Source organism: Echinococcus granulosus (assembly GCF_000524195.1).
Source record: "Echinococcus granulosus chromosome Unknown EG_S00080, whole genome shotgun sequence".
Lineage (NCBI taxonomy): Eukaryota > Metazoa > Platyhelminthes > Cestoda > Cyclophyllidea > Taeniidae > Echinococcus > Echinococcus granulosus.
The window spans coordinates 300435-327368 of NW_020170460.1; the positions used below are offsets into that span (position 1 = coordinate 300435).

Sequence of the window (26934 nt, forward strand, 5' to 3'; positions counted from 1 at the left end):
ACATTGCTAAGGCCAGCGTTAGGTCCAAAGTGAAATTCTTTAAATAAAAATTACAAGGCACAAGGAAACAGTGTAACAGTTAGGGGCCAAGAATACCAGGTTAGGGTAGTGGGAAAACGATTGCCCTCCTCGGTTGATTGTTCATTTTAAATGGTTGAATTCAACTGTTATGATGGCCTTCAGAGGTGGATCCTCCTCAACCATTGCCGCATTCTCCTGAGATTTCATTTTAGATGGCACATGGCTCATTTTTTACCAAGGTTAACACTTTCCCCCAGCGTCACGTATACGTGACGTTCCAATTTTCCAGCACAACATGCAAGTTTGTGAAATTTCCTTGATCTGGCCAGTTTAATTACATCGGTCTAGAGTGGCAATTGAAGCGATGCGTTAGACAGGATAGATATTGCTGTAATATTCCAACATGAGCACCCAAACTGAGGTAGTCGATTTAGCTCTTTGGTTTATTGGCGAGTATATCCAGGTGGTCCACTAGAACAGAATGTCGTCTAGTGCTAACTAAGCTCATTTCCGATGACATTTTAAGTAGCTGCATGGATTCTACAGCAGAACTCATGCAGGAATGCGTGCCTCCATTCAGCAGGCGACGATTACATTCGGAGGGAGGTATCAAAAGTGCTATTGGTTCGCAAACTCGACTTCTAAAGAAAGACATTTTTGAAATTATAATATGCCCAAATAGGCACCCGATGAACGCGGAGTGGAAGCCAAGGTCTGCTCCGTACATGTGCAGTCCATTAACACGACCTGGATGCAAAGTAAAATTGAGTCACCAGACGTGAGAATTGGTAATTATGGAATCACAACCTACCTTCACAGGTTAGAGAGAGTTTAGGTGTCACGATTAGCCAGTCTCAGGCTATTTGTATTCCATTGTCTCCGAAATGCGGGTTGTATCGAAGCCATCATTATGGGGCTTGTTTTCTCACCCCTTTTACGATTGCACACTTCAAAACGGAAATGCAGGTGACCTTTCATCTCCATGACCTAGGCCTCTTATTGTGTGACGTGATCAGTACTGGTGATGCTAAAAGCGAAGCCACCTGCTTTGTGTTGCGGGAAAGGACAGCAAAAGTACAAAGTGCCGGCAAACTATCACTTGACTGACCACGTACTTCTGGGACTCCAAGACCCATTCAACAAATCACGAAGTGCCCATTGGCTGCAAGAGATCGTGTTCCGTTAATAAAATGGCGACGAGTTCTCTACCACTTAATCCAGTTATTTGCGGTTAACGCCTTACATTTGCCTTTCATAAAAGCCTCTTGACAATGATTTCAATTCTTCGTCCTCGAAGGAAAAAGGAAATACTTGCCCTTTGGCGGGTGCTCCCTTCAAATGCCGTTATGCAGTGGAACCTAGTCAAGCAAGAGTATTTTTAGGGTCATATTCACATCAACTAACTGCTTAAAATAACGCCAAGGATAGTAAATGACAGAAGCGCTCAGCCGGGAGGCCATTGAAAGACAGCCACTCCTTTAGACCCATTACTATAGGCCTGGTAAATTGGCCACCTCGGCTACGAACATTCCAGATTTTACTAATCGGGGAAACTTGAAGCGGTAGGTAGGCCTGGTATCCACAATTACGTGCATCAGCATTGCCCACTGGTGAATCACTCAGTAGTTCATTACGGCATTCCACTAGAAATGGGTGAGTGAGCTTGCGCTGGCTTACAAATGCGCTGGTGTAGGAGTACTTGAAAGTGATGCACAGTTTACTGGAACGCTACCATGCCTCTCTCACTGGTGGGCCATTTCTTTTATTTTCTGTCCATGGACCAAAGAGCGATTTTATTGCTCCACACTTTTATTGCTCTTTTCGTGATGACGGGACGTTGATGATGATGATGATGATGATGGCGGGGGTGAACAGCAGGAGTAGAGCCGGTCTTGTACAATTGAAGGGCCAATTATGGAGCACAATTGTCTTCTCTCCACTGTTCTCGCTCTCAGTTAATAATCATCATCAACGCTGATTGAAAACGCGAAATGCAGACCCTAACGATGGCACTTGTTTGGTGATGATAGATGTCAAAAGCATTGGAGGTTTAACAATTCCATAGAACCCTGTAATCAGCCCTGGACAAAGGACCTTTTTCACCTAGTTTTGTGTTTTAAACATAATCAGTCTGATGGCTGTGGTGTGTGATAAATTGATGAAACGCACACAGCATGTTTTAAGTGTGATCTCAGATAAAACAAAGCATTAAGGTGTCACATATGTGCGAAGTTGGTGGAAAAAAGGTCGGACAAATGAGAAGATATGTAGTATTTTAATTGCACCACTTCCAATGCCTGAAAAAAACGTATCTACCGATATTTCATCATTCTAAATATTTTGTTTTTCATCGTTTTCCCCATGGGCCCTCGAAGCCAGTAGGAGGAGGGTACACGCACAAACACGACTTACGCAGCATATAAGCAGCACACGCCCTAGCGGCATTATTATTTCGAACGTTCAATAAATGGGTTATGCTTCTGTCAGTTCTAAATTCTAAATGCTACTTCCTATTGCAAATAACGGTTTAGCTGCGAAATGCCCAACTACGATGTGATTATTGACCGTCTTAGCGATTTCGGTCCCAGTGTAAAGGGAAGTGAGTAATCTTCGATCAAACGGAAAATGCGTTGGGGGAGGGGCTAGCGTTTTGTCTTTCGCCCGCGAGGAATACGCATGTACAAGTACGGGGAGGCACCCAAGCAGGAACGCGTGCTTACAGGCGAAGGCGCGCACCAGTGCGTAGCTGTTGATCAATAGGCCACCAGTGAGCACGATGATTGGATGGCTCAAGGTCGCAAGTGAGTGAGTGGGTGATGAGTTTGGACATGAGGTGGGCTAGAAGGCAGCCAACCAATGGGGGCACAGGCCAAGTAGGATTGCATAATTGAAAGGCGAGATAAACAAATACTTGAGTACCATGGAAAAACTAGGTGACATGAATCACAATAATGTAAAATTTCGATACTTGAACTTGGAAGGTAAAAACAATTTTGTTTGATTGCTTCGATAAGGTCGATTTTGAAAAAAGGAAGGAAAGCGGAGAAATGTACGAATAGGGTTGTTTAGCTGGTTAGGCACTTGTGGAAAGAAAATTCCCCATTTGATACCATAGTGACAGGTTAAGCAAAAAAAATCGTAGGTGAAACAAGGTTAACAAAGGACACCTTGAGTTGGTAAGGCTTACAATTATTCGAGAAACGCTGCTTAGGTCATTAATATCCCTTTGCTCTTCTTTTTAAAGTTAAGTAGAATATGCGAAATTGCATTTATGATGACTCCAAATGTTTTTGATCCAGAACCTAAACAAGTTATTCAAGCCGTAGCAATACCTTTTGGATGGACATCATGACTGAAATAAATGATACTTATTTACTACACTATTTCACTTCCCTTCACCAAAAATATCAGTTGTTCTTTTCCTGTCATTCTTTAAATAAAAATAAGAAACACAAGTCATAATGCTTAATTTTCGCAGCATTTCACACATTAGGAACACGGTGGTTTTTAAATTGAGGGTGAACTCTATTGCCACTGCTTATGCAAAAAAATAGTTGTTTTCAAAAACGCCTAAACCGACACAGTCTACACCAAAAAAGTGTTGTGTGGTTTACCTATCCATGTGAATCCAGTGATTTGTTAAAATGTACTAATGCACCTATGCCATTTTTGATGTTGCCATATACCCCTTGTAAAATATTTGACACACCAGTTTCGTTTATTTTGCTCCATTTCTATTAGTAATATTTTGTGTTACTTACCATCGTATTGCCACTTGTGAAGAATCGCGTTTCAGTAGATTCACCATTCTTCGGGGTTTCCTTCGACGACGAATCACCGTAGGAACGACTGCCACATTCGGCATTCAGTTCGTGTTCTTGAGACCTCGTATCGCTCGAACATGTGCTAAATCCATTAGATTCAGGTTGGTGGCTATTATGAGCGGTGAAGTGTTTTTGATGAGTTCCTTCAAGTTTAGCTGCTCTATTGAGTAGACGGTCTCCAGAACTCCCAAATAATTGAAGTGAGTCAAAAGAAAAAGATGCTAAATCCAGTGGCTGGAAAGTTGACGACGAAGGTGGAGGCAAGTAGGAAGAGAGCTTTTTAAGGATGTCTGCTGTTATCTTTTTCAACTCGTTGGCAGAAGCATCAATCTCTGCAACGTCATCTGTCGGCCATCCTGCCGGCGCACAACCCGTAGATCTTAATTTTTAGAAGTAATGTACTCAACAAACCTTGTAAATCTACTTAGAAAACCCGGCTTCATAATTTAGTCACTGGTTATCGCACACCATATAGAGTGTGCGGGGCTTATTCGACCTTAAAATTTAGATGAGTCAATTAATTATAACAAAGCGGTGGACTCTTGCAGCACTTAAGGTGACTTCTCAAAGTAATTTTTTATTGATTAATTAAAAATTTTTGTTAGAAATCAACAGATTTTTGCTGCTTATATGAAGCTCTTGCTCACAATCATGGTAAATCAAGTTTTGCTAAAAATGTTAACTATGCAATAAACTCAATGCATATTAAAGTTTAATCCTAAGTTTAAGCTTATAAATGCAAGCAAGATAACACCTGTCTTAAGATTTTTACGAGCTAAATGTTCCATTCCTCATTATTACGCCATTCAACACAGATATTAAAATTTAATGGCAATGGTTCAGATATATTTATTTGTAGTTACTTCTTGACTACTGCTAGCAAATTCATTCCTTTTCCCTTAAGCTATACTTATTTTGACCTTCAGGTACTCCCTAAAGTCAAAGTCCTAACATAGTTTCAGTAACAAGCGGAATGACTCAGGGACTCTAGGCATTGCCTTATAAACCGCCAGGATTGAAGGTTAAGGGTCGGCGTGGCTAAACATTTATGCAACACTATATTTCTTCCTTGGAACTTCAATGCGTCAAATTTGTAATGGAGTAAAATGTTGCTTACTAATGCAGTAAACTTAAACATGTCTAACAGTATGAACTGAAGTCCATGCCGCAGCAAGATGCCAGTTTCTGCATTTTCCAACATACTTGAATGAAATATCAAGTCGATAATTAATTGCTTTTTCTATTTAAACATCGTCACCAGTGCTTTCCGAAATCGATCTTGACAAGGTGGTCGGCAATTTAAAAATTATCCATATCCATTCACTGTATTTTCCTGTATGCGTGACGACATTTGGTCCCAAAGTCATTCACATATCCAAGGACTTCCAGTGTATCCAGAGCTTCGCCCTACTTGCAAATTGTATTAGGTAAGAGCATATGCCCTGGCTTCAAATTTCTCAAGATTAGACGGATTTGGCCCGTGTGCCACTCTCTAGTCTTAAGGAAATTAGCCTACAAGCAAGGCCCTTCAGTCTAAAAAAATTAAATCATTTCACTTGGTTAATAAGTTGCGTCAACTTCTCCTTCCTGATTCAAATTTGGTGCCACTTTAATAGATAATAACCTGCTTACATTACACGGAGCTTTGAGTCGGTAAGACAGGATGCCATTTTTACCCTTTCTGTCAGAAGCTTAACAGATTCAGCCGTCTACATGTGACCTCCTGTCACCTTAAGGTGCAGTATTTAGTCACAAAGTTTGAATCGGGTTCACCTGCCCCTTCTACCAACGTAGTGTTCCGAGTTTCAGTGAAGTTTTGATAACCCGAAGTGGCATGGAATAGTATGCATTAACAATGTGAAGAAGAGTTGGAAGGCTACTAGCACGACTCAAAGGCTGTGCTCCCCGGTGGGAGTACAACGTGCAGAGGCTAAAGCGCTTGTGTAATTCAGCACACTGTTAAAATACCAAATCACTACACACATTTAATTACATATCAAATTACCACACTTCAAATTAAATGTTTTAGACAATGATGGTGAATAATTATGCCATTGACGATACCAGGTTTGAAGTCTTGTTAACTAACTTACACTTCACCATTTCTTGCTCATTTATTTATGCCTTTGCTCTCTCTTCACATTAATAATGTCATATACAGTAAGAGGATGGCCATTTCTTACTACCTTGTAACGGGTTCAGCTTTTCACTCTTCCGCCTATGCCTTCACGCCCTTAAAACGAGGCGGATATCTTTCACCGTATACGCGTCATAAATGTGTACAAGGAATCGGAATTATAGGAAGACGGAGCCCGGCTCCTCCTCCGAGATCAATGTCGGCCGCTCAATGAGCAGGTTCGCCTATACTGACAGCATGTTTTGTCTTCCATCCTTCTCAGTTTTCTGACACTATGGGTTTATCAATGTTCAATGTAAAGTAAAGCTCAATTCCTACGTCACTAATAGAAATACCAACCCCAAGTTTACGTGAAGTAAGTACTAAAAGGGCGCCTCATTTGTTAAGCAAATTTTTCTCCCTAGGAATTTTGCTTTACTTATGCTATTTAGTCTCTAAGACGTTAGGAATCTTGTCCATTTTGATGACTGATTTACCACATTTAGTAATTTGACGATGGGCCTTTCGTTAATCGTCAGTTTTTTTAGAGAATCAGTAATCCAACATGTAATTGGTTCCATTTCCCTGAGATTCTTGAAACCACAGGGTAAGAAAACAACCTAAGGGTCCTGATTAATTGTCTCGATGCAACACAAAAATGATTGGCCACATGTTCATTCAAACTACTGACAATATGATATAAGTAGCATTTTTACTAAGAATGAAAAAATCCAAGTTTCTCCCTCCGCTTGCTGCGAAAGTTTAGGAGGTGACGTTAGTTTAACTTTTAATGGTACCACTGTAAGGTTGTCATATTTTAACTGAGTAGGCACAGAAAAAGAATGGAAAAAAGGCATTTCCATTCCATCGCTCTCTATTATCACACCGGTATTTGTTGAACAAGAGGGATGATTGTTTCCCCTACAATCGTTTTCACTTCAAGATAATTCATTGAGGATTGCTTACTCTCCTTGAAGTCAGAAGAAAATTGCGCTGTTCGGATTATGAAAGTGTCGAATGGCACACGAGACTGTTTGAAATATCCCCTGAAAGAGGGTTCCACTAGTAAAAAGGACGTTTCCTTCACTTCCCCGTATGTAACAATGGCGCAGGTAACATATTTTGTGTTTTCCTTTGATAATAAGACATGAAGCATGAAATTAAACTTTGTGTCAAACCTTGTCACCGACGGCAATGTGGTGAATGTTCTAGAAGTATGCATCCAATTCCACAAAGACAGTTCCAGAGTTCTCCGTTATCTGCCGTAATCTCAGCATATAATATGCAAGGGGCAATTCGAAAGAATAAGATCAACAAATAAATGCCCATGTATGCCTTTTGTTTAGTAGGCGAGCCCTCAAACTTCTTATGCTAGTGACTAGGTCGGATTGCGTACTTCTATAGTGGTTCTTAGGCAAAACACGCGACCCATTGAAACGCGAATCCACACAACCTTGATATGTCCACCAATAAACAAACTGGGCGGCAAAAGAGGGTCATAATCTCACCACGAACCAGGTGTCACGCATTTTTACAATGAGAAGCACAGGGTCTGTCAGTTTGAAGTGGTAGGGTTGTCGATCCCTCTCAAATCCAACCCTCCACGAGATCGTATACTAAACTAAGAATGACAAAAGCATCAGCACATACGGTTTCTACGTTAGATAGGTAAAAGTGGAAGGGATCACTTATTAAGAAGCAAGGGAATATCGGGGTAATATTATAAGCCAAAGTACTTCGCGATCACCGATACACAAAAGCAGCTGTGGCAAGTAAATAAAGCTGTCCAGTATTTGTGTATGTCACCTTCAATGTTTGAATAAATAAAGGTGTTTCTGTATATATTCATGCTGCCATCAGAGGATAGTAACGTCATACGATGTGTGTGTGGGGGTTGGACGATCACTCATACCTAACTCATGCTTTGCAGAAGGCATCACGAAACCCGTGCGTTCAGAACATAGTACTGCCGTAGAAATCTGCTCGCGTTTCTGTTGAAAGTTTATTTTCCGAACCATGGGTCTAGCAGTTACGGTTTCAGTCACCGCCTTGGGGTTCTATTTGTATAAGTTCAGTTAACACCCCATCAGAGCTTTCTCTGGGCGCCTGCACCTCAACTCCGCATTTGGAGACACTGAAGGAGGCCATCTAGCGTGGATAGCTGAATTACCTCTACCCATCACTCCTCTCTGGTGCTACACAAAAGGCAGCTAGCGTCTTAAGAGAGGTCAAATAGGAAAAGCTAGCCTTCAATTGATTCTTTGAAATCAGTGTATCTGTTCCATTCTACTGCGATTTATTCCACATTTATGTGGGGAATGTCATGTCATTTGTGCTTCCAGTCTGTCCAGCACCTAAGCAACAACAATGAGAGTGACAACGCATTTGGGTTTACACAAAGACTTTTTCCCTACTCATGAAAAGTATGAAAATAGCATGTACTTCTATGCTGTTCGACATATTCTGGACCTTTTTTAGAGGTGGTAGCATAAGGATCATTCAAGCCTGAATGGTATTTCCGAGTCGCAAAAATTACACTTTGATGGCAAGCAGCTTTGACATTTCGACTGAGTCAACTCAGGACACACGGTTTGAACTGAATTCTCCTAATGCCAATTATTGCTGGGTGATTGTGTTGCGCTCCCGGTTCCGACAGAGAGACTATTCCTCTGATTTCGTCGTGTGATAGACGTCCCAGGTTAGGCTTTCCCGGCCACGTCGGAATGCTAACATGGCTGCAAGGTTAATCACTGACGTCCTTGAAATGTGCATCATTCAGATGTCATACTGTGGTCGTGTGCACTGTCATACCGCCCTAGAAGTCTTCCTTGAATATGTGTAAGTTTTACGCCTTCTGTGACTGGGACATTCATCTCCATAAGGCATTCCGTGCACGCACTACCATTAGTGTCCAGCGCCTTGATTAAGTGGCTGTACTGGCTCACAAAAAACTCCAGACAATAATTCTCAATGGGATACACCTACAGCAAACTACTTGAATTCAGTACCACCATGACACCATCCCGTATACAGCGTCTTCCAACTTTCATCACCATATTTCTTTAAAGCTGATTAGTCTAGTTGAGGTCATAATCCGGGCAGCCCCAGCAAAAGCCACCACAATTGAAGCATCTCCTCCTCTCGGTATGATGAAAATTTGCCAGCCATTCTTATCTTCTCCCCTGTCTGTGAGCCGCTAATACAACCATGAGGTTGTCATCTTTTAATGCACAATGTCCACTTGCCTTGCTGCTACGTAGTGATGATATGCTGGATTTTCCCGCAAAGCCATGGTCTAATTGAAATCCATCCCATATCGCTCCATCGACAGACCTCATTATGCAGACATGGCTGACTAATCTGGAAGTTAGCTACGCCTGGGTCGTGGTCGTTAGCTTCACTTCCAACCACACGTGAGTCATCCATGTCCTGGGACGGCCTCAACTGGCCGTCCGGCTGCAGTCGGGACCGAGGGCACGTCCAAGCTGCATGTTTGGCTGTGTTGTGGGTGTGATGCAGCATGATGAACACCACAAGCAGCTTATTTCACTGTCCTGCTTACTAATGAGGCACTGATCAAGTGAGCTGATCATGCGTCACTCAGTCGAAAATAACTCGGCAGTGATGATGGATACGATTCATGACACGAGTTTTAAGGTGGGCTGATAAATAACTAAAACAGGAACCTTCACAGTCGTGATTTAAGGACCGGCTTGCTGAAAGTAAAGAAGAGCAGCCTTCTTTGTTTTTCTTATTTGGAAATTGTTTTGAAACAAAGGTCGAGTCATCATTTTTCCCCAAGTAGGTCGCTAAAAGCGGGTCATCCATCAGAGCTAGTTTATCGAGACATTTCTACTACTGACGTCGGGGACAATAAATCTGTAATTGCCCTTCCTACCACCTGAGAGATTTAAACTTGACAATCTGCATTTGGTGGATGCCAAAATTCCGCATTTTCAATTCAGCTAGATCCTGATTGGTTTTGATCATATAGACAGTAGAAACTTTTGTTGACCAACGCGAGCCCTTCAATGCTCGCGGTTTGTACCGCCGCCTGGTAACATGGCCCTTTGGGCGAGCCTATAGCCGCTTAGCCTTCCCGCACCTTCCGAACTGGTACAAATGGGTTCTACGTTGAGCAACCATGTCCTCAGCCGATTACCACATTCAAATGTTACAGAAGGAAGAAACATGTTTTGGATAAAAGAATTTTTGGAATGCACACCAGAGGTTTGAAACCGTACCTCCCTATGACCTATTCCAAGTTTCAAGGTCCGCACGATGATAGCTGATGGACAAATCGCCACTGGCCTCGAAGAAAGGCTTGCTATATTTCCAAAACGATATGATTTGTATCATGGCGCGGTTGCCCCCTTCCCAAATCCAATTGACATACCGATTGTGCGAGCTTTGGGACATAGTCCGACAAACAAATACGTCCTCCATACGGTTTGCCTTGGACGGGACTGGATACTCACAATTCTCGACCGGCCCCGCGGTATAAAATTACCGATACTTTGACGCGATTCAGCCTCAGGCTTGAATGCGGCTCCCTTAAGGGCTAGTTATTAATGGCCACGACGAGGAGGGAGTTTGGGGGGGGGGGGAGAACCACGGAGGGCGGTTAAAAGGCGCCGGGAGTTAGGCCGTGTGTGCTTGTTTTAATGTACACGCGAGCTCTTCGTTTCTCGAGGTCTGTACACCCGTCCGATGTTCTCTCCGGCCCCCATACGTGTGTCATAGGACACCTTCAGAGGCGGTTCATACGCTACAAAATAAAACTTAGAATTAGTCATTTGCATTTTAAAGTAGCCATGTGGAATGCGATGAGGAATCTGACTTGACTTTTTACTGAGGCTGAAGTGGACAGTTACTTCAGTGTTTGTCCCCCTTCAAGCAATAAAATGAATGCATACAACCGCCCGAAACCTAAATATGGGCCGGAAATGGCTTTTGCGCAAGAAACAAAGAGAAAAATTTCGGAAGGTGAAAAGCCGTAGCGACTTGAATAGCGGATTACCTGTCTAGACCATACACGGCAAAAGTTGTCCTGTCAAGTCAACTCATTTCATTTGTTACAATCTGCCCTAAGTAGGACAGCAAGTGGACGACCCATGGGACCATATCAGATGACCCTCCACTGCAGAGGGTGGAGGAGGCAGGACTTAGGTCAAACGCTCCAATCAGAGGGAGGAAATTGACCTTGCCGGCGTTTAAAACGCGTGCACGGCATTGACGCTGCCGCGAAAGTCTCTGTGCGCGAAATCGCAAATTTCCCCAACTCTTCTCTCCCCTGACCCGCGAAAAAGCACAGCTCGTGAATTGTCAATGCCAAGTTTCTGCAGCTGATCTGTCGAATTGGTTTACTGCATTAAGGGAAAAAAGGAATAAGCTTGTTGTAGCTTCCTCAGACCTCCCTGAAGGCGAAGAGATGCACAGAAGGGTTGAAGAGACTACTGCCACGGCCAACAGGCCATGCCACCCAGCGAAAGTTCAAAGGCGGAGCCTTAACTTCCGGCAAAGCAAATAGAAGGGTGGAACAACTAACCCAAAGTAGCACACTCGTGATTCCACCTTTAAACCGCATTACTTTATCAACTCGACCATGAACCGTGTCGGTAATGTACACTGTGAGATTGGGACTACCGAATGTAAGTGGCGGTCTGCCAGCTTTAGCCTCCTATGAAACGCGAGACGAGGCGTATCCTTCCCATTCCTCCAACCCGAATCCCCCCTACTGCACAAAAAGTAAGTCACAAGAAAATTAAAGTCATGTATTATTCGTCGCGTGATTTAAATGAGGCATTTGGTCTTGCGAAGAAGGAAACGAAGAAGACAACATCACCGAATGTAGGGCTCTAATTGCATAACTAAATACGCAAGAGCAGGAGAAAAGGAGACACGGAAATTATGCTGGAAGGAAGAAAAACGAACAACGCGATTGACGATGAGCGAGGACAGAAGGGGCAAAAGGTGGAGCAGTTTTTGATCCTCACATCTCGCCTTTTGTATCTCCGCTACAAAAAAATGACAGTTGAATAATAAGACCCCATTGATTCACGTTTTCATGTCGAAAGGAGTGAAGTAGGAAGAGGGAGAGAGAAGGGCGAATAGCCGATTACTCGGAAAGACAGCGGGAAAGGCAACGGAGGTGACAGAGGGGATGATTAGATGCGGTCAGCTCCGAGCATTATACTCTCAGATTCGTAGAGACTCTCGTGCTTTGCCATGATACGCATCAGAGGGCGTAGATTGAGCCACCAGTTGTCACAGGGTACACGATGTTTGAAGTCAGTCACGCGTTTCAGATCAACCACTCGAGAGTACTCATAAGCGCGCTTGACTAGTCCCAGAAGCACAGACGTCTCGTCGCCATTTGTGCTCACTACGCCTGTGTTAGAGAAAAAACAAAAATAATATGACCTCGTGTGCTGACCCTTTGAATCCCTCGCATTTTGACTACCATATCCATTCACGACTACCAAATTGTCAGATTATGCTGAAGCAATTGCTAAACTTGTGCTACTTCGATGGCAACTCTCTTCTTAAAGGCAGTTCTTTACACTCATAGTTGCAAAAATAATACAGGAAGGAAGAAAAGTACCTACGATGATGGCTGAACCCGCACAACGCGTTGTATTTTGGGAACTGTACAAATATTGAGCCCTGCTTGGTGGCAAACAGTTGAAAAAAGTAAATTTGAGAAGCCAAAAGTTGTCCTTAAAGAACCACTGACGGGATTCCTAATAGTGTGTGGTCTGGCAACACAACATTCCCTCTATGCTAATTTTAGGCCGATGTCCTTGAAAAGTCAATTAAGGTGTGGAATGCGCCCACAGTGGAACGCTACCGCCACCCCGATGCAGTTCACCTAATATGTGGTCGTTATGCCAAGAAATTCGATTCTATCCATTCCTGGACCGCAGTGAATTATCAATTGTCAGAAAACTCGTGAGGACCGAACCGGACAGTGACCAGAAGATAAAGGAGAGGTTTCATAATTTAACGCACAGCTGCAGGCGCCTTTCTGGTCTTCTTTAATCCAGCTGCCATTCAAGTGGTCTAAAGGTGAGTGACAACCTTCCAAATAGTTTAGCCGCAACATAAACTAACATTTCGGTACATTTAAAATAACAATGCAGTGTCGCATTGAGGTGTTAGCCGGAACAGGAGGAGGAGGAAGGCCAACAACACTGTGGTAATTGAACAGCACTGACCGAAAGTATAGGGGATGGCAGCAAGGGCTTTTAAAAGGAAAATAATAAAAATTTTAATAAACATTCCCGAAATTAAGCGTTGATGTCAATGGTTCTAACGCTTGTACAGTATTTTAAACAAAAATGAGAAAAAAATATGGCCCATGTCAACTGTTGGACAAATCTGTGCTAAGTGGAGGGAATAACGCCCTGAAACTACTTTCAGGTATAGCATCGTACAGCAAGATTTGACCTTCTAGTCTTCCTGAATCTCATTATCACTATTGAAATGGAGCAGAAAGTAGAAATAAGGCTTAATTCTTCAATTGGAAGTAAAATGCCCCCACAAATCGAATATGGGAGATACTTAGCTGGACCCAAAAGTCTGTATAAAAATGTGGAGTAAGAGCTGAAGAGTTAGACTTACCATTCTCATTGAGGAAAGCGCTCATTTGATTGTCCAACCATTCTATAGCAAGAACACCCAGTTTGGTTCCCAGAATACGATCAAAAGGCGAGGGCTCACCACCCTGTTGAATGTGACCCAACACCGTCATTCTGCGAGGAAGACGGGCAGGAAAGGATTTTGAAAACATGGCAATTCACAGTATCGTCAATCAATGGAACGTTGTAGACTAGTAAGCGGTTACGTCCACATTACTCAAATACATTGTTCTTTGTTGCTTAGACTTACTTCCACCAGTCCAAGGTTCTATGAAGGAGATTTTACCTTGAAATTGACGGATACCAACAAATAGAGAGGGTTTAATGGAATGCTTTTACAGAAACAGAAACCACGGTTCTTTGAGTCTACTATGCACAGCAGCCTCGTCAAGTACTTAAATTAGTTAATTTTTCCACCTGAACCTGTTACTGCAATTGGGAATCGCGACTAAAAGTGCACTGCGAGGTCACGATGTCGATGGATTTTCATGGTGCAGGACAAGTATGACATAAAAATAACGAACCTGCAGTCGAAGATGCCCTGACCCTCCTCTGAGTAGAGTTTATGGATGAAATCCGTGGAGTAGTTCTTGTTGGCCAACTCGGCACGCAGCACCAGACCACGTTGCACATTGGAGGCCATCTTGGCGCGCAGGTGTGTGACGTCCTCGCGCAAATCGTCAATGCCGAAGGCCTCCTCATGGATATACGCTGCGTCGGCGCCTCCTGCCACGGCGCCCATTGTTGCTAGATAGCCACAGTAGCCGCCCATTGTCTCCACCACAAAGACACGACGCTTAGTACCTGTGGCACTCTGCTTGATTTTGTCAATTGCCTGGAAGTCACACAGACAGATGAACAGATGGATTGAAACATAGATAGAGCAGTATTCAGAGAGACTAATAGATACAACGCCTAGTAGATTGATGAAGGCATGAATACGATGGATTAGCCGGGTCGAGAAATGAATGGAGAGGAGGCTTGAATCATGAGCGGGGAGGAAGAATGGGTGGGCAACCAGACGGGTGACGTTTAAAGGCATTTATTTCCCGCTATCTTCTTGATCTGTTCAGTTTTTCTCTTTAGACTTTTGCGATTGGGCATCTGCGACAATGGCAGAAAGCTCTCCACACCTATCTCCCATAGCCAACAAGCTATTTCTAGACTCGTAAGCCTAAGGGGGGGGGGGGGGGGAAGCGAGTCATTTGCATCTAGCCATCGATTCTCTCTTGTGTTATCCGTGTTTGCATTCTGCCATTGAACAAGGAGGGCTTTTATGGACTATCATCCATGCATCAACATGCAAACAGACGAGATAGGAGACAGAGTTGACCTGAAGACAGTAATTTAGGTACCACTTTCACTTTCCATTGCTAGCTTAAATGGATGCGACGACCGATGAGAGGCTAGATTGCTGGTCAGTCAGACAAGACAACGGATGTCTGTTTGGAAAATCCAACCCTACATTGTTGTATCCCTCGTTTCTTCTATTCGCCTAACCTTGGGTCAAGTCTTCCCAGTTGTGTTCTGGTTCCGATGACAACCTTTGGCATGGCGCTTAAAAGGATAGATCAGAAATACTTCGGGACCTTCTAATCGAGTTACCTATGAATGGGTAGGCACGAGGAGAGGAAAAGTAAAGGCGTTTTCACCTATTCACCTCGCCTTATAGAGCTAGACAATTACACAGAAAGTTATTGGTGGTCTGGCATCTCCGACAATTTCACAGCGCCTTTTGGGCTTAAAGTGCCAGTTAAATACCGGGCCAGAATTTTGCAGTCTTCTTATCTGGAAGTCTCTTCTGGATTTTCCCCCTCAGAGATAGTTACGATTCAAGTATCTGACTTCCTCTAGTAGTGACAACAAGTCTGATGCCCTTCATTCTCCAGAGAGAATATTTTGAGCATGTTCATTTTTAAGGTCATGAAACAGTATCCCACTGTCACAGGTCTACATTAATGGGCAATTTCAGTTCCATCTTCGATCCTACGTATGATAGTACTGATCCGCAAGCACTTTCAATCATAAATTTTACCGTTGAGCTAAAGCAGTAGCACTGACAGCTAAAAAGCCTAGCAATGCACTGCATGAGGCAATAACAAGTAAGTTAAGCAAAGGTTTGATAGACCAAAGAACAATTTATTGGACTAAATGAAGTAAATTCGGTTCATTTAGACCTATACCACCCTTTCTGCCCATCAACTTAATCATGTGGTATCAGAAATCAGTCCAGACAATGCTAAGCTTTTGGAGTAGTAACACAGAGACCTCTGAATTGAAAGCATGTTGTTACAGCGTTTTTTCATTCGGACCAGTTTCCATAAAGGAACACATTCAGTTTCACCAACATAAGCCCATCACACTGTGATATTAGGCAAAATGCAGCACTCAAGAGGTGGTGCACTGAAACTACGGACTGATGTCGTCTACGAAGGCACTACTTGAACTGTGCTGTAATGGATTAAACTTTCCAAGAGAGCGCATAAAAGTTTTTAGCCTTGTTAGGATACAAAAATGACCAAGCAATCATTTCGTCCATTTCCTTCATGATTCTATTCTCTTCATATGTGCAGTTAAATTCAAGCTAAAAATCTAAAGCTTAGATCCACTGAGTCGTCCCCAAAACACAGTTGACTTACTCCAACAGTTGATCATACAAATGAGTAAACAAGAATCGAATAAAGGGGTGACTGGGAGAAATATAAACATAACATCTTGCTTTACCGCAATTCAGTGGCACTTTGATTTTCATTCCACGCTTGTATCCTAGCTTTCACACCTATCCAGGTGCTTTAGGCACAGATACGAGGTTTCTTGACCTATCTTTCACCCACCGATTTACACAGCCATTGAAAATTTGCAGTTTAGGCATTCCTCAAGACTGATCTCACACCAACGCATACACAAAGTTAAGTAAATATAAACAACCGCGTAGAGGTAGCTAAGGCGTGAACTTCTAGAGGCACCCCTGTGACGTTGGCAAGAGTCCAGGGTCTGGATCTAGGGCACGAAGAGTTAGCAAGAAAGATAGACTCAATTGCTGGTAAGGGTATGGCACCAGTCTACCAATCCTGTACGGTTATAGTAATGTCACTCCCAGAACGGTAAGCCTCAGTAACTTTTCCATTAGGGCCTCGCCCACTATTCTTCGAAGTCCATATACGTTTATTCGATAAAAGACAGAAAATGGAAAAAAATAGGGTCCACCAGTGTCCTATTTCAAGATAGCACACCGCTAAGGAATTTATAAATAGAAACTTTGGAGTTATAAAACTTAGTAACCAGCAAAAACTTGAAGTAAATAGCAAGTTTTTTTCTGGTAAAAATCAAGCGCCAAAGCTAGAATCATTGACTGAATGCGTGCGCGTGAGGTAGGAACCAGTTTATAAAAAAGGAGACGACATAGAAGACGAAAATTGAGAGCCTCAATGTTTGTTTATACCACTTCCATGGCGCCAGATGAAGTCTGCTAGGTGACAGAGATAATCAGATTCATACTGCATAACAGTTTAAAACTTGTTGCAGTGTCGCCGTGGGACAGTGAAACCAAACTTCAATCTGGAGGTTGATGTCCAATCTACCACAATCAAGTTTTAAGGCAGGTGACCAGTTACAATGTGGAGTGGACTCAAGTACCGCCTTGAAAAGCAGTGATCAAATTTAAACCTTGAAATAAACTCCTTGAAGACTGTGATCAAGTTAGTCATATTATTTTGGAGATATAGTTAGAAAGGAGAAAGAAGAGGACCAATCAGATTGCCTCGAATCACAGGTAGATTGATAATCCCGTTTGCCTAGTCTGGCAGTTGTCAAATCACAACTCCAGGAAGGAAATACGAAATATGGAAATTGACACAATTTCAAGTATTTGATTCTTAAAGGCCCATCGCCTTCAATCAAAAAGCTGACTAAAAAGAAGGGAAAGAGGATAAACTCACCAGAGTGATCTCATTGAGAGCGGTGTCAGCCCCTAGGGAGAAGTCAGTACCAGGCACGTTGTTGCTGATTGTGGCCGGGATCATGATCATAGGGATGCAAAGCTCCTTGTGTTCGCTCCTACCCTCCACCAAGTCGATCATACATTCGAAAGCCTCAAAACCACCAATCACCAGGAGACCACTGATCCTGAATTCGCCCAATCGGGCGGCCACTGCGTCCAAGCCAACTTCCCTCGGTGTAGGTCTGCGAAGAGGAAAAAAAAAAAACAAAAAAGTATCTTTTTAATTAGACTTCAAGGAATTAAGGATAAACGTTATTTCTAATGGATTCAATGCTTACGCAAACTTATTCTGGTTGGATCTATGAAAGAATTGGAATGCGAAACTCGATTGGAACATGGAATCTACCAAAAATACCGGTTGAACCATTTCTTAAATGCTTGATTTGGAAAGAGATGTATCTCTCACAGATCTAGAAAGTGAGATTAATTGGGATAAACCACCCATTTACATAAGAAAGTAAATCACCAGATACGTTTGCGTAGTCCGTCAAGCGAAATTAAGCAACCTCTAGCTCCATATCACTTTTATTTCCTGATATTCTCTTCTGTTCCGAATGTAACTGGCTACAGTCAAAAAGATGCTAATCACTAGAAGAATTATCAGAAGAATAGGGGAGATGAGATGAGGCAGTAATTTTATCTCAAATCTTCGCATGAATCACGCCTGCGATATGAGACCCTTCATTACTTCCTGCGTATACGCCTTTCTTCCGACCGACATGGCTAGTTCTGCACATTAGGTTTTTGTAGAACTTATCTGTTTAGCCATTAGCAAGTGAGCAATCCTTAGCGAACAGTTCCCTTTGCAGGCCAAATATAAACATTCACAAAGCAACCTTTGCCTTCTGGGGACAAAGTGTTGTGTGGACAATGAGCTGATTGATTGCTGGAAATACAAAGTCCATTCAGCACCACAAGTCATTCAACAAAGTGTTGGTCTTTGAGTGAGACCCATATGCTTGACCTCAATGACTTTCTCTTTTATAATCATTCACTGATAGTTCTTGACATGCTAATCACGAATTAGCTTGTCAAAAAGGCCATGCTATTCTTTACCATCAGGAATAGAGAGCATTTCCGTATTTGATACATTTTCCATTGAGTAATTTGTCACCGAATTCATTTTTCAACCGTTTATAGGCCGTATATTGTTCTAGTACTGTACTTTTCCCAATTGCAAATTTGCCAAGAAACTTTTACAGCTTTGAAATAGGGTAAAGTCGGTTGGCAAAAAGGAAAAATGCGATTGGCTTCCGTCGGGTCCAATTGACACTGAACGTGAGTGGGCAAACTAACGAAAGCAGGAAGCACAGATAGACTGCAGTGTATGTGCCCCCCCCGTTCGCTCAGCTAAGGCACGGAAACACTTGATCGTGCTTTGTGAGTTCCTGCAAGTTACAAGTCACTGAGGTGAGACACAGGTATCTGGATGGGCCTTCTGGTCACCTGATGTAGCATAAAGAAGACATAACTACTTTGAAAACATTCATTTCTAACCAAGACAAGGACTGGCACAAAATTCTTTTAACATCGACTATTTGAAATAAACCTCAGGCCATATTTCACCTCATCTAATAAAAAGCCTTTTCACATGTTCCAGTGAAAATTGGATTGACCAATCAAAAGATAGCTCATGCACATACGACCTTGGTGAGGACACCAGCATAACCTTCTTGTCACTCCAATCACACTGGCTACCAGAGGTAATGAAATATTTAGAGGGGTCATATCGCATGCACTTTTGAGCCGTCGTGGTTTCAAAGGTACCTCTCGAATAGTTGCTTTTTAAAGAGGTAACTCAGTACTTCACCAGTTAAAACACGCAGTCAGTAATAGAGATGATAGATTGTATGCATACAGGCATTATTATTCCGGGCTCGGTTAACCAAAAACTTCATTTGGAAGGAAAAATAAGAAGTTTGTATGACTGGAAAAATCACAACCCTACTGGGCGGTTCACGAGCACCATGACACCGGTACTGGGTCACGAGCTGCAAACATTAACCAAAGCCTCATACCTTGTCAAACATCGGCAAAACTGGCTACGGTTTCCAGAATCTTTCAGCAGTCGATTGGCTCCAACCAGCACGACCCTATGAGATCTGGCTAATATACATAACAGTGAATGTCTGCTGAACTCAAAAACCATTTAACCTCCGAAGTCAGTCTTAGTAAGCTCACTGAGTCGATTGTCTGGCAGGGTGACTACCGAGCAGCTTAATCTGGGTGTAGGAGCTGAAGTGGAAACAAATCTACGTCTAGTAATCGAGCTGTCCTATTTTAGAGACAGTCAATGAGGTCTTTCGTTGAGCTTAAACCATCTTTCCTCCAAACATCTTTGCTGTTGTTCTAGTTACACTGTTGCTAGACAGTGAATTACATCATACAAACTGCTGGTCGAAAATTCAGGTATTAGGAGAAAAGGCATTTCCCAATGCAAAGCGAAACGGTGAGAAATAGACAACTCACCGACGAGTGCCGAGGTTGGAGCCACCTTGGGAGACCCAGCCCCTGACATCGTCCCAGAAGATGTCACGAACCTCGCCATTGACAAGGCCCTGGAAGCCCTCAAAGATGCCCACCACATGGTAGCCCCTAGTGATGGCAATACGTGTGAAGCTACGCATTGCCGCATTCACTCCACCCGCTGGTGCGCCCACATTCACAACAGCGACACGCAATTTCGCCTGGAAAGTGAATAAACAGGATTGCTGGCCTATTGGTACGAGTGAGAAGACTGATTCGAGGAGTGGAGGTGGAGTTTTGTATCAAGTTGAGGAACATTTCACAGAACTTAACACAACGAAGAATAGCTGCTTTTGTACTAATCAAAGTAGGAATTTCAAAAAGCCAAGTTAGTGGCCATTAAATACACACGACAGGTCAATGAAAGCATGGTTGATAGTCACACAACAAAAGGAAAAGATCAACCGTCAATGACCAGTGTACTATGTAGGAGAAAAAGTAAACATCAACACGGGATGGTTCAGAGACCATAATCTGACTTGGCAAGTAAAATTTTATTTCAAACGAACGTAGAAGAGAATGTGTTTGGTTCAATTAACTGGAGCACTAAAAAATAATGAACCAAGGTAGGCAGCCAGAGCAGAGCATTTTTAAGAGATTGGGAAATAGAGGAAGGAAGGCGTGAAGAAGGTTGGTGGAAAACTAATGTGCGAAAGATAAGCAGAACACAAACTTACGATAACTGATGGCTGTGAAAGGGACAGGATAGAACAAGACATGAACATGCATCAGTAGCAAAGCCAGATACGATAATATGATGCATACACCAAAGAGGAGTGGCATAATAAACAATTACTATTCGACAATCAAATGTGGTAAAAGCAAAACAAAGAGATCAAAACAGACCTTCTAGCGTCTGGAGCATGCTAGAAGGTGAAACATAAACCCACCCTATTTTCAACAGTTGGAGGGTTGATTTTGGACAGAGTGATATACGTGTCCACATTGGTCATGAAGCTCCTACGAAACAAAAAAAGTAATTAGACGAATATCAAATTTTATAGCATCACACAATTAGGACCATCACAGCAGATAAACAGATGACATTTGTCATTAGACTGGCGTAGATTTTGAACCTTGGGAAACAGTTTTGATGGCACTGCATTCCGACCGATCACCTTGTTGGGTGGGAAGAAAAGATAGATTTGTTGACTTTTAAACAGTAGCTACCCATAATTTAGTCCGGAAAGATTTGTGGAACATGAAGCGCCTTCTGTCCTTGCATAAACCACAGATCAGAAGGGCGAAAATTGGCATTACTCAGTCCAGAGGACGCCAATCTGGTTCCAGCTATTGTTAGAATAGCTCGCTGGTGTAGAAGTCCTTCTGATTCTTTTTTCCAGAGTCTACATCTCAGTTGTCTGCATTGTAGTGGGAGAATGACTAAGGCATGACTCACAAACAGTCTTGACAAATGACAGTCATACACACATGCACATGCATTCAGGAGACGTACCGTCCACGGAGGAATACCGCCTGTTCAAAATCGCGCTTCGCGATAGCGACAGCCACAGCTCGGGTCTAGGAAAAAAGAAAAATTAAAAAATCGGTAATTTAGCCCATATCTCCAAATAGGGTGCTGTTAGCGAAGTTCTGCCAGGTTGCACAATTCCTGAGTTATGATGGAGCATATTCGCGAGTTTTTTGTCAAATTAAATACATCACCTGGTGTCTACATCACTAATAGGTAAGTTCCCTTACTGAGTTGCTTGATCCCTCCTACAGGATTACCATTTTTAGGGATTATATGCGTTTGATGTGCCACAGTAATGTTCAAGTCCTGCAGAAAATGTTCGTCAAAATTTATCCATTTTTCAGAAACAAATAGGAACTACGCATATTCCTTTCCTTTCGGTTCAAGTGATGGTCCAAAGCCAAGCAAGTAATAAATAAGATCTAAACAATTTATTAGCATTAGAGCCTTCCTTTAGGTGCCTCTCGAGGATGATTGCGGTTACCTAGATGGAAGAAATGAATTGCACACAAAGGAACAGTAATTCCGATGGTGGAGAGGAGGAAAGGAAAGCATGCACTTCCTCCACCATTGTGTACTGAGCTAGGTAAAACAAAGAAGGAATATCCAGTAGATTCAACAAAATATCCTTCCATGATAGATAATAAGAACTGTAAGGCTAGACTGAAAAATAAACCGCCCATCTTATTAGTCACCAAATTTCTTAGAAATACTAACCAACAATAACCACTTCTGGTCGCAGAGAAGTGATTAACAATGAACATTTTTGCCTCAAACAGGCCAAGAAACGTGCAGCAAAATACATAAGTTGCGTCAACTACACTCCAGATTAAATCAGTGGAGTGATCAGCATGAAATTAAATGTGCTCAGATGATATAATCCATCAAGTGAATTATGTAGAAATAATATTAAGTAGGTGACTGGGTGAATGCTACTGTTGCTTAAACCGAGTGAAGATCCTAAAAGCAAGGAGACTATTGGTTCTCAGGGAAAAAGCCAGGGAGTGACAAGTACCTAGATGCTTCAATTTGGACAAAAAAGCCCTAATAGATCAACTTTTGAGTGGCTGTGGAGTCTAAGGCACCTCACGCAGAATGGGGTGAAAGAATACCAGACCCTCTCAATCACATCACATGGGCAGCTGGTGAACTGAATGACTAAGGAGCTGTCTCTTCAAGGCAGTGCACAAGAAATCTGCTTGATAAAGTCGCCAGATATACGCAATTTCGCAATCTACACCAGCATCCGCTCATCCCAGTACCAAGCCAAACTATGATACAATTTCTGTTTGAGAGGAAAGAGATCAGTATGACAAAGGTATGCAGACAGTCTATTAGTTCAAATATGGATGAGCTACCTACCTTCTCTACACAGTGCATCAATGGCAGACGAACAGCTTGATTTCCTACGAGAGTGATGACACAAGAGGGAAGGTCGGGATTCTTGTCCGCATCCATGAGAGCCAACACCGCCTCAGCACCCATGCGAACACCGAGGAGGCGATCAAAAGCCGAGGGGCGACCGCCACGCTGCACGTGTCCCAGCACTGTGATACGCGTGTCCAAACCCAACTCGTCCACCATTAATTTTTGCACCATCTCACAGGTAATTGGCTTATTCTCTCGATCCACCGCACCTTCGGCTATCATAATGATGCTCACACGTTGGCCGCGTTCACGATTCTGTTGACGAAAGCAAAAGAGCTTTTTCAAGGAAAATAAAACCAAGGAGCCACACGTGGAATTAATCAATCATTCTAGAAAATGAACAATAGGTGAGCCGATCCTTCTGCAAAACAGTGCTAATGGTCAGACCATATACAAGGGCATAAATGCATAAAGTGGAAACTCCATGCCAGACGACAGACAAATGATCAGTTGGCTGATGTCAGCAAGGCATTGAATCAATCCTCGAAACAAGCTGAGCCAAGCTCCCTCCGCCACCTAGGATTCTTTAGTTTCAGCCACTAGTAACAAATCTTAACCAGAATATTGTCAACAGTTTGGTCACATTTTCTTATTAGCTGGATTAAACAACTCTTCAACAGGACGTGATGCAACACCTACCTGGAGCTCCACTGCAAAATTCATCAAAATAAAAAAACACGGAGATAAACTGAGGCAAGAAACCGAAATTTGACAATTTTACCCACCCTTCGAACCTTCGAACAGAGCAACTCGGGCCAGTTGTCCATCGGTGGTACCTCGGGGATGAAGACCCAATCAGCTTCAGAGGCAAGAGCCGAAATGAGAGCAAGATAACCACAATTGCGTCCCATAACTTCCAGAATGAAGCAACGTTGATGTGACTGCGCCGTGGTTACAATAGCATCCGCCGCCTCAATTACACGGTGCAGCGCCGAATCCGCGCCGATGGTCATGTCAGTACCGCAGAAGTCGTTGTCAATGCTGCCCACTATGCCAACTATGTTAAGGTGCTCATGGTTCGATTTCTCCTCATCGGTGATTTTTGCTGTGTCGAAACGGATGAGCAGTTGAATGTGATACTACGCAGGAGGATTTCAAGATAAATCCCAAAGAATTGAAAAAAATCTGAATGGCGAAAGCCTTAAATACACAGAATTCTAGGAACATATTGGGGTATTACGTAACTCATGGAATAGAGCCAGCAAGCAAACCAATCCTCGTGGTCTATAAATGTTGAGTAAATTGGACAATTTCATAACAGAACCCACCATTTTCGTAAAGCGAGGCAAGAAGGGAGGCCCATTCAACACGAAACTCGTTGGCTCCAGTGAGAGAACCGTCACCACCGATGACAACAAGATTGTGAATGCCATGCTTCACCATGTTAAGTGCCGCCTTCTCACGGCCTGCCCTATCGCGAAAATCCTTGCAACGCGCCGAACCGATCACCGTGCCTCCCTATAAATGTTTAAGACGAATAGGTTTAGTAGGTGGATTGCTTTTGATTATTATGTACGAAATGACTCATTGAAGAACTCGCCATTTCTCAAATTTACAGGCATAAATGATGGTATCTTGGTAAGATGTGGCTTAAAGAATTTATACGCATCGCCATGAGTGAAAGCATGTCTGCTAAAAGAGATGATAGTGAATTTAGGGTAATGAAGTCTACACTTACAACAGAATTCAAGTCAAATAATTTTCGTTGTTTGAGACATGAATGATGACAATTCCGATTTAAATAGTCTTGCTTTTGCGGTGCTTGTTAGAGAGGTAAATCAACACGAATTCCTAAACACTTTTTACGACTCCGAGCTCGATTCTAAGGCGACCCTCAAAGTGAGGAACCAATCTAGAAGAAAGATCATAACTACTGGATCAGATGATGAACTGACGTGAGTTTTCAGATAAGTTGATGAAATTTTCTGAATTGGATTTATCTACACCTTGATGTGCCACTGTACGAAAACTATTTAGCTGAAAGGAATGGTAGGAGGTAGATCTTTGTAAATGAAACCTACGTTCACAGAAGAGTTAAAATAACTAGAAATTAAATCTTGCTGTGACCCAAAAAATTAGCATTATTTTTTTATGACGCTGAAGAAATGTGAAAAATAATTGCCCTCCGAGCAATCTTTTAGCAATACACACTTTGGTTTAATGTGGTCATAAACTGATAACGAAAACATGTCACATGCTTGTGACGCTGGTAACGAACACGTTAAATAAGGTGCCGAGGTTACCAAAAAGAAAACAGAGGAAAATCAGTCGCAGATAATCTCGTCAACTTTTAGGGGAATTTAATGGTACATCGACCGGTGATTTCAACTGATCAATAAAAAAAAGGAAAGATGGTAATCCAAGCATTACCACCTAAAAATTAACCGAAACAGATTTCTTGAAAATAAATACTATGAAATAAAAGAGCAATTATAGGTTGCCAGTCTCAGTAACACGTAAATCTTGCTAATATACAGAGACACACTGAACAGAGGCCATACCAGTTGCATGATACCGGAAACATCAGCCCATGTCGCCTCTCTGATGTTTTTGCCCCCATCCACAAGGCCCTGATAGCCCTCCTTGACAAAGAAGACGCGACATCCACAGTAGAGACCCATTCGCACGACAGCGCGGATGGCCGAGTTCATCCCTTGAGCGTCTCCACCACTGCTCAGCACTGCGATCGACTTGCCCGAGAATTGGCCCTTAGCCACGTACTTACCCTCCATACCCGGAAAAGCCACCGTGGATCGGCGGTCAAACCTGTGGGAAGAGGGAATAGAGAGACGCTTAATGAACAGTACATCAAAAAGAGTAAATTAGCTGAGTCAGTAGTATGCGATCTAATCACGCTTAGAACTCCGCAGGTCAAAATACAGGGGAAGAGGATGCGGTGCGAAAAGGAGGACAGGGAAAAGCATCGCGAATTGCACATATAGAGACATTGATTAGAACTTACGAACGCCGTGTTGAATTATCGAACTCCTGACTAAAAAAGGTGAAGGAGCATGCACATGTGCATAACAGATGTTAACAAAAGCTTCGAGCAGGCATTTAATAAGGTTAATATGAGGCCTAAAAGGAAAATGCATACCTCTTATACGCCGCATCATGAGACGAGTAATCTAAAAGCGTAATTATGAAGACAAATAACAAGAACCGAAAAAGGCGGCCAAGTTTTTAAGTCTATATAAGATTTCGTGATGCAGCAAAACTTCAAAATGACACAATGCTCTGGGAAATGAAAATCCATGCACGAAAATTAGATGACGTTGAAGGAAAATAAGTTCCGCTGCGCTACAATCCAAAAAACAAGTAGAACAACAAAGCTACTTCAGACCTGAGTACCTTAAAATAAGAAAAAGAAAGTCTAGCAAATTGTTTCTTAAGTGGGCTTTATGAATGTGGATTTTTTACCACAAAAGAGGCGAATAGTTAAACTTAGGGCTTGAAATAAACCCCAAAATGTTGGCAGTAATAAGAAGCGCACCATGCATTGACATTTTGGCTGCCATGGCGTCTTTGAGCAACAGTCCAAAACCTGACAACCCCAAACTTCACTGAAGAACGCGCCGAAGTAATCGTCACGTACGAGAAGGCGATTCTTGGAATAATTTATGCTGATAAAGTAAAACAAGCACCCTATTCACAGGGTAAAGAGAATTATGTAATGTAATTAAAAAAGTTACTTATTGAAAATTTGTTTTATTTTAGGTTTGCCATGCAATGATTGCTGAGTCTATAAAGATGGGAGACAGGAGAAAGAAAAGAATTATCTTATGTTTCGGACTAACAGCTAACTTTGAGCTGTCATCTGCAGTCTAAAAGCAACCGTAAAAATGTTTGAGCAGGCTCATGGTACAAATGATTAAAAGACATTTGCGTTCCTCTTGGTGTTTAGC

The 26934-nt window shown here is 42.5% G+C and overlaps 2 protein-coding genes across 2 annotated transcripts; both read right to left on the reverse strand. All coding sequences in view use genetic code 11, as the record gives it.

Moving 5' to 3' along the window:
- Nucleotides 1-1814: 1814 nt before the first annotated feature.
- EGR_07553 (hypothetical protein) lies at nucleotides 1815-9483 on the reverse strand (the record flags this gene model as incomplete). The annotated part of the gene is made up of 5 exons (XM_024496802.1): nucleotides 1815-1912; nucleotides 2742-2859; nucleotides 3783-4201; nucleotides 7874-8018; nucleotides 9295-9483. The coding sequence occupies 5 exons, from the start codon at nucleotides 9481-9483 to the stop codon at nucleotides 1815-1817; spliced, it is 969 nt and encodes a 322-aa protein (XP_024348807.1).
- Nucleotides 9484-12128: 2645 nt separating this feature from the next.
- EGR_07554 (6-phosphofructokinase) lies at nucleotides 12129-26547 on the reverse strand (the record flags this gene model as incomplete). The annotated part of the gene is made up of 14 exons (XM_024496803.1): nucleotides 12129-12352; nucleotides 13585-13715; nucleotides 14126-14436; nucleotides 17540-17783; nucleotides 20071-20288; nucleotides 21018-21087; nucleotides 21584-21648; nucleotides 22964-23284; nucleotides 23755-24074; nucleotides 24298-24487; nucleotides 25531-25795; nucleotides 25992-26021; nucleotides 26127-26157; nucleotides 26523-26547. 14 exons carry the CDS (start codon nucleotides 26545-26547, stop codon nucleotides 12129-12131), a joined length of 2445 nt encoding a protein of 814 aa, XP_024348808.1.
- Between the last annotated feature and the right edge of the window lie 387 nt (nucleotides 26548-26934).